General features: G+C 48.1%; 1 protein-coding gene across 2 annotated transcripts in view; it reads left to right on the top strand.

The window, feature by feature from the left end:
• The window catches only part of UTRN (utrophin), a 1,532,463-nt gene that overhangs the window by 593,436 nt on the left and 925,714 nt on the right, over positions 1-13,313 (top strand). For both annotated transcript variants that reach the window (XM_078648677.1, XM_078648678.1), the window contains one exon: positions 4,060-4,251. In XM_078648677.1, coding sequence (XP_078504803.1) covers positions 4,060-4,251 — 192 coding nt within the window. The remainder of the gene's footprint in view (positions 1-4,059; positions 4,252-13,313) is intronic.

Below are 13,313 nucleotides of genomic sequence, written 5' to 3' on the forward strand. Positions count from 1 at the left end.
GGCTGTCCCCTCCCTATAATATTTCTACGTAAAATAGGGTAGTTAAAAGGAAAGTTGACACTTTTGGGCTGGAGATGGAGGTAGAGAAAGAGGAAGCTCGTTTCCTGCTAAAACAAAAAATCGAGCTCCAGAGAAAACCTTTTCTTCCCATCCTTCTAAGCATAATACAAGGGAGTGATGTCTTCACAGTGTCAGCAACACCCAAGGCAGTGACCACCTTGCCCTGTAAAGTATAGGCCTTCTTCAAAAGACTCATAGTACTGTTAGGTACATGTTGAGTCAGACTCCACTGAGGAAGAGAACCATGTGACACACATCCATTGGGCCTCCACTGGCCAAGGAGAGCAAGAGATTGGAGGTGGTGGATTGGATGTTAGATTTGAGTAGCTGACACCCAATGGCAGATAGCCAACTCCAACCCTCTCATTAATAGACATCCCCTGCTCTGGGAGGACATAGAAGACCTTATGTCAGAACTTCCAGAGGAGTGCAAAAAAGGGCTAAAAGTATTGTTAAAAGGCAAAAACATTGCCATCTCTTGCCTGACATCAGTCTTGGAAGTTGCAGACTCAGCAAGCAGGCAGCTCCCTAAGTATTTCAGGATTCAATTCAGTGGTTTAGGTACATTATTTAGATGCCTCTTTCAGAAAACCCTCTCTTTGGCCCAGTAGTAAACCGCCCGCTGGAGGCAATGAAAAAGTCTAACATGACTGCCAAAATTATGGGGTCTATAGACCTTCCTTTAGAAGGATAATCACACATCCTTTAGTATGCAGGCCCAAATACAAACTGCAGATAACCAGTTCTCGTCCACCCAAGTGGCAGTAACAACAGGCACTAAACCCATTTTTTTGAGGAGGAGGAAATTAAGAGGAGGCAACTCCAGAGGGACTGCTCCAGGTTCAGCAAGATGACTCGCTCACACTCCCCTCCACTAAAAAAAAAAAAACCCTGTAGGAGGAAGAATAAATGGCTTCTTAAATTATAATACGACATGGCTATTATATTGACTTTATACAGAAATCTCCACCAAAACCACCAAAACACAAGAGATACTAAAAAGATTATTTGAAAATCCTACAAACCAAAGTGTAGGAGTACGCAGCACAGGTGTGCACTCTTTACTTTCTAGTTCTGAAGAAAGATGACTGTGCGACTTATTCTAGGTCTGAGGTTTGCAGACAGGTTTATAAAAAACACAACAGTTTTAAATGACAACATTTCAAGAGGTTCTACTACTGCTAGAAAGAGGGAGACTACCTGCCAACAGGGCACCTGTTTTCACACCCCCACACATCCTGCAAATCAAACATTTCTCAGGTTTTTGATGAAAGAGGTAGATTATCAGTTCAAGGTCTTAACCTTCTTAAGGCATCAAATCTGGACCTAGGATCTTCACCAAAATCACATTCAAGCAATGCCAACGCTCACTGGAAAGGATGTTATCTGTTTTACACTTACTGGGGTTTTCAGTGAAATGGGGAAAGTCATCTCCTACTCCGGACACCAGGAAAACATTTATGGAGGCAGACCTGAACACAGCTACATCAATGGCCTACCTGACATCAAGGAGGGTACGATTGATGCTAACCTAGACACGCCTGTACCAGATGTCTCAATCTCTCACAGTGAGGATGCTAATGGAACTATTGGTGATGACGGCTTCATGTATTCACCTTATTATAGACACAAGGCTGTTACACATGAGACCTGTTTATGAGTGGTTAAACAACCAGTGGACACACGCAATGAGAAATTAGGAGGATCTAGTGGTTGTAGCAGTCAAGAGCAGCAGAATAATCAGGTGGAGTGCAGACAACATGCTAAAAAAGGAGCCCATTCTTGGCACCACTCCTGCCGATCATCCTAATAGCAGACATTTCACACATAGGATGAGGAGCACATATGGGCACCCTCAAAGTAATTGCCTTGTGGTTTATACAGGAATCAACCGAACACATCTGCTTCCTGGAACAAAAACGTTTTTCCTAACATTGAAGCCTTTCCACAGCCAAGTGCTGAACAAGACAGTACAGTTACTAACAGACAGTACAATAACAATGTCCTACCTTAACAGGAAGGAACCATATCTTACCCACTCATATAGCTAGTGCAAGCCACCTGGTGACAGGACATTGCAAAGAACATAACAAACAATTTGAACAGAACCACAAGCTACACTTAGCAGTGGGAACGAAGACAATCCATAGCAGGCTCAATTTTCTGTCGGTAGGGAATGCTTCAAATAGATCTTATTGAAACATCAGAAATTCAAATTGCCGAAACTTGAAATTCAGGCACTACCACTATCAATCTTTGGTGAATGCCCTGTTGATGAACTGGTGCTAGACATTTGCATATGCTTTACTACAGTACCACAGTGTCCAGCATGGCATTGATTTTAACATCTCCCAAATGGCTTTTCCAGACCTGGTTTTCACACCTGGTGTCGAAGCAACCGTATGTTAAAATTCCCCTACAGTAGGACAATCTAATGATGGAACTGGGGAGGGTGTTTAATCCGAAACCAGGGGTAGCTCAGCTGATGGCTTGGTTCTTCAGATAGCTGAGTTTTGAAATTTACACTTGAATCACCATGCATCATCAAAAACACTTCGATCTTTCACTAGAAGGTGCTATGCCCTCGATTGAATAAGGTATCTAGTCCGGTGCCAAACTAACAAACTCTCTGAGAGCATTCATCAGGACACAGTGCTAGTTGGGTACCTCTCCTCCCACTAAACTAACTGTAAACTTTTATACGCCTCACTGAGGGTACTTTTATCAGCTATTACAGCTTATTTGTGAGGACTTCACAATAGGCAGATGTTCTCTATATCACTTATTAAAACATTCATGGAAGGACATAAATGCTCTTTCTTGCCTGGGCAGTGGCCCCTTCTCAGTGGAACCATAATCTGATATTAGCAGGATTAATGAAGACATAATTTAAACCCATGCACAAAACCCCACTTAAACATCTCACATTAAAGCTGGTCATCCCAGTGGACATCCCTTCATTACGTAGAGTAGGTGAGCTGCAGGGAGGCACTCACAGTTCAAGGGCCATACGTAACTATACATAAGGATATGGTAATAACACCCCTAAATTCTTGCCAAAGCTTGGTGTCACCTTTTCACATCAATCAAGGCTTAACTTTACTGCCCTTTTTTAGAGGCCATCCTGTGCAGCTGAAAGGGCCTTCTTAGATATCAGAAGGGCAACAATGCCCTACATGCAAATTTCCACAACACGAGGAAAACTAACGAGTTTTTTTGTAGGACAGTCAACGCAGGCCTTAGGTACAGCTGTAATGAAAAATGCTATCGCTAGGTGGATTGTACAAATGATTGAACTGCAATTCTAACTAGCCAGGAAAAAAAGACTACCATGGCCTAATGTGCAATATTTCCATGGAAGGCATTTACAAGGCAGACACATGGTCCTCAGAATTACTTTTACAAACCACTGCTGTGTTTATGTACAGTCACTGAGAGAGTTTGGAATTGGTCAAAGAGGACTAAGGGATCTGTCCACGTCCACTCCCTATTCTAACCCTCCTACCTAAGGGAAGCAATATTGCTGCATAGTCTGTGCAAAGCATGCAGAACTAGAAGAGATTTCACACTGCAAAATAAACCAGTTATTTACCTGTAACTATGTTTTTGCAGCTTTAAGCTCTTCCAGATTTGTATGCAACCCAGGAGACAGCAAATAAAAGGAGGTTTGTGGAGGCGGGGAAAAAGAGAATCCATTGTGGTGGACATGCACAGGGAAATTGTTGGATTGTGGTCGATGTCATAGTATGGATCCACCTATGTCGACACCCACAGATGTTTAGCAACCGAGACACTTCCTAGACATAAACTTTTGAAGTCAGAATTGGGCAAAACATGTGAATCTAGAAGATTTTTAAGTTGCAAAATTATAATTACAGGTAACTGGTTTCTTTTGTTTCATTACTTGCCTCCAAGATTTGTAAAACGGTGAGATGATTTAACATATCTGTTCAAAATAGAAATCCTAAACCTTCTTCCTCATCTTATTTTTTCTTCTAGCCTACAAGTGCTCGGAAGAGGGGCACTGCAGGGTATGCACCCGGAGTTGGATCATCACTCTTTCCTTCTAGCTACCTTGTACAGATCAACAAAGTGTTACTTGCTATGGCTGATGTGGAGTTATTGCTTAGTGCTCCTGAGCTAAACAGTGGTGTCTATGAGGACTTCTCTACCCAGGAAGATTCCTTGAAGGTAAATTACAGTTTTACAGTTGTGAAAGCAATGAAAACATATCATGATAAAATGCATTCTCCAAAATGGTTAAGAAAAATGTGTGCTTTCATCTGCCAAATTAGGAATCAAAAAGGGTATACTATTTCACAATCAATTGCTTGAAATTAGGACTGTTAATGCAAAAAGTTGGTAGTTCCTGCAGGTCCAAGAAATTGAATAAAGGCTTATGGTCTTCTTTCTACCAAAAGAGTTAAAATGCTGAGTCTGTGGTGATCAGTATCGGTGTGAATTTTTCTGTTATGAATCAGAATGTGTAAGAATTTCACAAAGGGACTAAAGTCAACTATTTCCTACTGCACAGTTTTACACAGAGGCTGATTATTAATGTTACAAGTCCAAACACGGACCACAGAACTTCCGAAATGTGGGAGGAATTGAATGTAACTAACCTGTTGCTCTTTTCAAGCATAATTTCAGTTTCGCTGGGTAAAGCATTTATACTGTTGTGGGAGGAGGAGGATCTAGGATTATCAAAATGATTCTGAGTCATAAAGTAAACTACTCATACATCCTCAGTTGCAATCTAAAAAGAAATTTGTAATGTTCATTTGGTCCAATAGAACTAGATAATAGACTTAGTAGAGATGTTCCTGGTGAAACAGGAAATATAAAGTCAGAAAGGATAGGGGTCTGTACACATATGTTAAGTGGGTGTCCTCAATTAACTCGTGCCTCAGTTTGAGACGCAGAAATATTTCCCTAGTTCAACAAGTGAAAATCCGTGGTATTTTTTCTCTTTAAGTATATCCTGACATTCTGTTATTTGTTGTCAACTGTCATCAAAACTGATGCAAGACTAAAGAGATTAAAGAAATAGGAAATATTGGAGAACTAGATTTGTGAGAGCACAGTGCAGGTTGTACTCTTTAAGTGGTAAGAGTATGCCCAGAAGTGGGTCTCTTGCTCACTGTGCCACTGGAACAAAGCTATACCTGACTGATGAGCTCTAATCAGGGTGAAACGGATTTTGGATGGTTTGTGTTCTGGTTCAGCGTGGACCTGTCCTGGCATTTCTGGCTGGACTGCTCCTATTGGAGCTGGGTCAAGACTGATTTGAATATGACTGGGTCTGCAATGAGGGGCATGTTGAGCAAAAGAACAAAGAGTTGGGATGCCACCCTGCGTGATAGTCAGTGTTTAAACAAATTGCAACCATTCCTCCCATCACCTTTTGTGTGTTTGATACAAGCTCCTTAGTGACAAGGGTGTGCCCAAATGTGGGTCTCCTGCTCACGGTGCCATTAGAACGAAGCTATACCTGACTGATGAACCCTAATCAGGGTGAAACTGGTCTTGGGTTGCAGTTCATGAAGGGTCTGTCCTTGCAGTTCGGGTTGGACTGTTTCTTTTGGAGCAGATTTTAGACTGATTTGCATATGGCTAGGTTCAAACTGAGGTTGCATGGTCAGGAAAGAACACTGAGTTGGGATTTTTTATTTTATTTATTTTTAAGGTTTTATATAGCGCTGGCTAGACCCGGAGGTATCAGAGCGCTTTACTTGAGCATCAGATCATAGTTACAGGTTACATCGTTACAAAGGTTACACAGTTATTAGAGCATGGCAACATAGTACTTGTAAGGTCAAGATAAACAATACGCACAAATACATAAGGGGAAAAGCAGGCAAGAGGAAAGATTCGGGGGAGGGGGGAAGGAGCTGGTGAAGTGGACAGGTAATGAAGGGGGGAAACAGGCGGGGAGGGTGAAGGACACTGCATGGAAAGAGGAGGGGAAGGGCAACGGGGACACAAACCGGTAGACGAGTCAAAGCAACGTCCAAAGTCCAGTAAGCTGTGATCCCGGGGGAATGGGTAACACTTCCCTATCTCTGTTGCGGGAGGCTCCCTTTACGCAGTGGACTCTCTCAGAAGGGTCTCTGAGACTCCCAAGGCCTACATACTGGATTCTTCCCTAAAAAGGGAGAGGGAGTGCTTTGGCAAGGGGTGCCATACCATACCTCAGCTGTGAGTCGCTCCCTTGGCGCAGTGGACTCTCTCAGCGGGTACGCTGAGACTCCAGAGTATAAATATTGGTTCTTTCCCCAACAAAGGGAGAAGGAGTGCTTAGCCAAAGGGCACAAAGGACAGGGTGGCAGACTAGCAGGCAAGGTGAGAGATTCAGGGGGAGAGTGGATAGGAGCTAGGGAGTTAGACAAAGAGAAAGAGTACTAAATGGGAATAAATCTAATTAATGAGTTATTATATAGCGCTGGCTAGACCCAATGGAATCAGAACGCTTCACATTAGGGACAATAATGTTGCAATTTACATCAGTTAAAAGTTACATAAGTATCATGAAAAGCATTTAAAGAAGGTGAATGGAGCAAGGAAGGGTAAGGGGATAGGGTAAAGGGGTAGGAGGAAGATAGGACGTAGAGACGAGGAGAAAATCTGCCCAAGGTCCGGCTGGGTAAGTGAGTCCACAACCCATCTCCTCTTTAGCTATATGGTAGCTCCACCGGGCATCAGCCAAATCGCTAGGTCTTCACAGTCTGGTATAAGTTCCGCAGGTTCCAAGTTCTGATGTGTAGGCAGGTTAGGGGATAGGTTCAAGGTCTGGTCAATGTTAAATTGTTGTCCCAGGGTAGTAAAACAACGCATAGGGGACCACTATGGAAGCCATCTTGGGGTCAGGCAGGGGACTGTACTGTACACTGGTGGCCATCCTATGGTCAGGCATCAGGCAGTTAAAGTCAATATCCAGGACAGCGGCCGCCAAAAAATTACAAATCCAGTGTGCACCGTGCCAGGGGCGGCACCCCAGTCATGGTTCACTAAGGCGGCTTTTGGTGCAACTGGCATTATTCCAAGTATCCAACTGTAGCTCACAGGAGCACATTTTTCTCGTAAGGTCGTTCACCCCACGTGTCCAATCGCCTATAGGCCCAGTTCCAATGTATCTCTCATAACCCAGGCCTCCAGCCAAGGGTCAGGGATGTATGCACGACCGCACCCACCACACGAGGCAGTCTACAACCTATCTGTTGATTCTCACGGGACCCAATGGTCCCCAACAGCCAGGACATTCCACCGGGGTCACACTGACCACAGAGCGGGGGGTAGCAAGAGATCCACGCGCCATGGGTCCAGACGCTCGATCACAGCGCACTTTGCATTCTCCAGGGGCCCCAAGGGATGCGGGGGAGAGGAGAGGCCGTGGGCATCCACTCACTGCTACCAGGGTACATTGTTACCGGCCCATCAGGCACATCGGTCCTGCAGCCCCTCTGCAATGGGCCCAGCCGGCGCAGATCGCCTGTCCCTAAATGGCGGTCCCCGGCGCTCAGTGTCCAGCAGGTCGGAGGTTGCGGGTATCGGCAGCCGGGGTCTCAGGGCACAGCACACCTATCCCCCAGGTGTGACGGGGGAGGTGGATCCGCGCACCGCACAACCGATTCCCGGTCCGGCCTGAGGCGCCTCTGTTCCGCCGCGACGTTCAAGGACCCAGTCGTCACAGGCCGCCTGATCAAGATGGCGGCCCCAATGTACAAAGTTCCCGGCAGGCCGGTGCAGGCCACAAGTGTCGCCAGCTATATGTGTTTGATGTACATTGGTATTTAACAGGTACTTTAGTTTGCTAATGGCTTCGCTACATTTTGTAGATAGGTGGCTCCTCCCCTGGACTACAGTGCGCATGGGCATCGGCTCCATCCCCAGATTGTTTTTTTCCGCCATTGGGTTCGGATGCAGTCTCGATGTCTCTCTGTCGGAACCGAGAAAACTAGCTTTTTTACGGCCAAAAGGCCTTAGTTTCATTACGTCGGTATTGTTTGCGTACGGTCTCGAGTTCTTCCGTCTCTTTGAGTCGGAATCTGCGGAGTCGTATCACTCTTCGGACATCGAGGCCTTCTCATCGCAACACGACCAGAACTTGTCAGCATGGAGCGGAGCCCGTTTAAATACTGTCCCGTCTGTGGGTCCAAATACCCACATATCGACGTGCACCCGGTCTGTAACAAATGCCTTTCGCCAGACCATGACGAGGACAGCTGCATGGCCTGCTCCAAATTCAGGTCAAAGAAGACGCTCAAGCTTCGGCGCGCGGTGCGCCTCGAGGCCAGACAAGCGGCCCCGGCTCCAGAGAACATCTTCGGCGAACAGGAAGAAGAGGGCCTAAGCCATCATCTTGAAATCTCGCCGCCTGCGACGGAGGTCGAGGCGGATCCGGAAGACGACTACGGAGTCGTGGATCAAGGCCTTGAATACGTCGACGAGGTAGGGGACGTCAAAGAAGTTTATGGGGCCGCGGAAGATAGCTCAGGGGATGAGCTATGCCCCGAAGGTTACGTGGATCAGGCTCGGGTCACGGGATCGCCACTCGGCCTTACCCAAGACCCCGTACCGCAAGCCACGGCCCCGCCTTCAGGCCCGGCCACGGACATACTTGCTACGCAGCCCGTATCGAAACCGAAACCGAAACAAACGGTATCGACTACACCTAAAATGGCCGACCCGAAAACGAAACCGAAACTAACGGATTCGAGTGCATCTAAGATGGCGGCCGTTCCACCGAAAACACCAAAGCCTGCTACCTCATCGACTCCGTCGGCCTCCGGTCCACAGAAGTCGAAGAAGACTGTCGATTCGACAGTGCCGAAGTCGTCAACGGTGGAGGCATCCTCTAAGAAGGTCGTCCGGCACGGGTCGACCGGGTCGACGCCGTCAAAGTCCGCAAAAGCCAGCGACAAGACTCCGGTACCGACTGGGACGTCGTTTGTCGGACGCGTGGTTGACACGGAGCCTGTGCGATCCCACGGATCGAAGAGCGGAAGCTCAACACTTCGGTCCAAGGACTCGGTGTCTACAGCTGCAGCATCGACGTCTAAGACTCCGAAGGCCCCACAAGACATCGGTTCCGAAGGCAAGGTGAAGGCCTCCTCGTCGGCGCCAAGTGCCGCCGTGAGTGACGCGTCCCTCATCGCCGATTCACTCCAGAGAATTCGGGATAAGGCCTCTACGACGTCGGCTCCGGCGCAGTCGCACCAGAAGCCGATGGACATGCCGGCGAAGCCTGCTAGCAAACTTCTCTTCATTCTGCCGCCGAAGGAGGTTCCAAAGGCCTTTGCGCCAAAGACGGCGCCAAAGACATCGGACTCGTCCACGTCTGCTGGAGTATCGGGTCGACAACTCGACTCAGGAGACGATTCGGAGCGTTTTATCGACGCAGACACGGGCAAGTTGACCCTTTACAAGAGGAAGATCACTTCCCACCCAGTGGACTCCTATGTTATCCCACTGAAGAAGAAGAGGCTTGCACAGGACGCTCCAGTCCTGATTGAACCTATCCAGCCTCCTCCTAGAAGGAGTCCGACACCTTCCCCCGAACACTCTGAGGGAGAGGAATATGGACAAGATGACCAGTACACTTTCCCCATCAATGAACCCGATGCACAGCAGGATTCCTATGACGACATAGGCGACCAAGGGATACAGATTGTGGGGCAGGACCCACAGCCTTTCAGTGCACGTGCATCCCCAACAGAAGACTCTGCAGGTTTTCATGCACTCATTGAACGGGCAGCTGCTAATCATGATGTGGACATGCGTGCTGACCCAGTGGAGGACGATTTCCTGTTTGACACTTTTTCTGTCTCCGAAAGGACAGTAAAGACTCTACCTATGCTCAAAGGTGTCCTTAAGCATGCTGCGGACATCTTTAAAGAGCCTACCAGGGCGAGGGTGGTCAATCCACGCATCGAAAAGAAATACAAACCAGCACCTGCAGACCCTGCATACATTCGGGGACAGTTGCCACTAGACTCTCTTGTGGTCGCGAATGCCCGCAAACGGGCAAACTCCCAGACGACGGGTGAAGCTCCTCCCCCAGACAAGGAGTCTAAAGTGCTTGAGGCAGGGGGCAAAAGGGTAGCTGCGCAAGCCGCAAATTTCTGGCGTATTGCGAATACACAGGCACTATTGGCACGTTATGACAGGGCGCATTACGACACCCTTGAGCAAGTTTTAGAACACCTGCCTTCGCAGTTTCAGGAGGCTGCCAAACAGCTTATAGAGGAGGGCAAACTCATCTCCAACGCAGCCATAAAGTGTGCACTTGATGCCGCTGACACAGCAGCTAGGGCTATTAACACTAGCGTCATGCTCAGACGACAAGCGTGGCTACGCATATCAGGGTTTAAACCGGACATTCAAACGACCATACTCAATCAGCCCGTCAATCCTGATAGACTGTTTGGTCCTGATGTTGACACCACCCTCGAAAAGATTAAGAAAGACAACGAAACAGCTAAGTCTATGGGGGCCCTTCAATCACAACAATTCCGGGGCAACACTTTTCGTCGCTCAGGTGCACGTGGAGTCACCAGAGGACAGATGGGTCAACAATCACAGTTCACTAGAGGTGGAGCACAGTCCTCCTACCCAAAGCAGAATAAAGGGAATTATCGAGGAAACAGTACCAGAGGACGTGGCAGAGGAAACAACAACTCCCGCTCCTCTGCCCCAAACAAACAGTGACTCTCTGTCACTGCCCCCCGACCATTTAACACCTGTCGGGGGGAGACTACAGCAGTTCCTGCCACTCTGGACAAACATCACCACAGACAGGTGGGTACGACAACTTGTCCAGTACGGTTATTGTCTAGAGTTGAAGTCCACTCCACCCAACATTCCCCCAAGGCAACGGCCTATGTCCGCAGAGCACTTGCACTTATTGCAGCAAGAGGTAGTGGTAATGCTGCAAAAAGGCGCAATCGAGCTCGTGCCAGTGGAGGAGGAAGGCACAGGGGTGTATTCCCTGTACTTCCTTATTCCAAAGAAGGACGGATCTCTCAGACCCATTCTGGATCTGCGTCCCCTCAACCTGTATATACTGTCAGAACATTTCCATATGCTTACACTGCAACAGATTCTTCCCTTGTTAAACCAAGGGGACTTCTTGGCAACCTTAGACCTCAAGGATGCTTATTTCCACATACCACTACACCCATCCCACAGAAAGTACCTCAGGTTCACTATCCAAGGACGGCATTTTCAGTTCAAAGTCCTACCCTTCGGAGTGACCACCGCCCCAAGAGTGTTTACCAAGTGTCTGGCGACGGTAGCGGCGCACCTCAGGAGGCAGAATATCCATGTCTACCCCTACCTAGACGACTGGCTCGTTCAAGCCAAGTCGGAACAACAGTGCGCCGCGGACATGTCGACTACCATTCACCTCCTTCACAATCTGGGCTTCTCGCTGAACTACCCAAAGTCGCACCTTCAGCCGGCACATGTCCGGCAGTTTCTGGGCGCGACGATCAATACCCTGACGGCTATGGCTCAGCCAAACCAGGTCAGGATAGACAGCATGCAGTCTCTGATCCAAAAGTTCAGACCACAACACTCGCTTCCAGCGAGAGTGTTCATGCAGTTGATTGGCATGATGGCCTCCTGCATCTTCATAGTCCCTCACGCACGGTTACATATGCGTCCGCTCCAGGAGTGCTTAGCAAACCAGTGGACTCAGGCTCAGGGACAATTGACAGACCTAGTGTTGGTTACCAGTCGGGCGTTCACCTCTCTGCATTGGTGGAATCCACACAACCTTTGCAAGGGCCGACTGTTCCAAGAGCCAGTGCCACAGATTACCCTGACGACGGACGCATCTCTCCAGGGATGGGGAGCTCATCTGCTCACTTACACAGTGCAGGGACTATGGACGATGCAGCAACAGAAGATGCACATCAACTATCTGGAACTGATGGCAATCTTCATGGCGCTCAAGTCCTTCAATGTACATCTGTGCAACAAGGTAGTGTTAGTCCGGACGGACAACATGACAGCGATGTACTACATTCAAAAGCAGGGAGGCACCCACTCGCCACAGCTGTCTCATCTGGCTCAGAGCATGTGGAAGTGGGCCATTCAGAGGAACATTTTCCTCATGGCAGAACACCTCCCGGGCAAGGACAATCAGATGGCGGATCTGCTCAGCAGATACAGCCATCAAATGCACGAGTGGGAGTTACACCCATCAGTACTCCGTCCGTACTTCCAGCAGTGGGGTCATCCGGAGATAGACCTGTTTGCCACAAACGAAAACGCAAAATGCCAACACTTTGCCGCCAGGTTCCCTCACCCACAATCGCAGGGGAATGCGATATGGATGAACTGGTCAGGCAAATTTGCGTACGCTTTTCCACCAGCCCCTCTGATACCGCTAGTGGCAAGAACACTAAAACAGCACTCGATGACACTCATCCTAGTTGCTCCAACGTGGGCACGCCAAGCATGGTACACAACGTTTCTGGAGCTCTCAGTGGTGCCGCATCAAAGGCTGCGCCTAACGCCCAGGCTTTTGACGCAGAACCATGGAGACATTCAGCATCCAGATCCGCAACAGCTCAACCTGGCGATCTGGCTCCTGAAGTCCTAGAGTTTGGCTACCTTCACCTACCTCCAGAATGCATGGACATCATCAAGGAGGCAAGGAAGCCGACTACCAGAGCATGCTATGCTGCTAAATGGAAGCGTTTTGTTCTTCACTGTACAGCCAATAACATAAACCCGCTAGATGCATCTATCCCTAACATCATTTGCTATCTGTTACATCTTTACAAGTGCAATCTCGCCTACACTTCCATTCGGATACATCTATCCGCCATAGCAGCTTACCTTCAGAACAGGCAACATCTCTCTGTCTTCAGAGTGCCTGCCATTAAGGCTTTCCTTGAAGGTCTGAAACGAGTCATTCCCCCAAGAACACCGCCAGCTCCGGTGTGGAACCTCAATGTGGTCCTCACCAGGCTGATGGGACCACCTTTTGAGCCACTACACTCGTGTGAACTCCAGTTCCTAACATGGAAAGTGGCTTTCCTTATTGCTATTACGTCACTGAGACGTGTTGGTGAGCTGCAAGCGCTCACAATCCAAGAGCCATTCATACAAATTCATACAAATAGGGTGGTACTACGTACTAACCCTAAATTCCTTCCGAAGGTGGTGTCACAGTTTCATCTCAACCAAACTATTGACTTGCCTGCATTCTTCCAAAACCCACAAACGGTGGCGGAAAGAATGCT

Source organism: Lissotriton helveticus, chromosome 6, assembly GCF_964261635.1.
Source record: "Lissotriton helveticus chromosome 6, aLisHel1.1, whole genome shotgun sequence".
Classification (NCBI taxonomy): domain Eukaryota; kingdom Metazoa; phylum Chordata; class Amphibia; order Caudata; family Salamandridae; genus Lissotriton; species Lissotriton helveticus.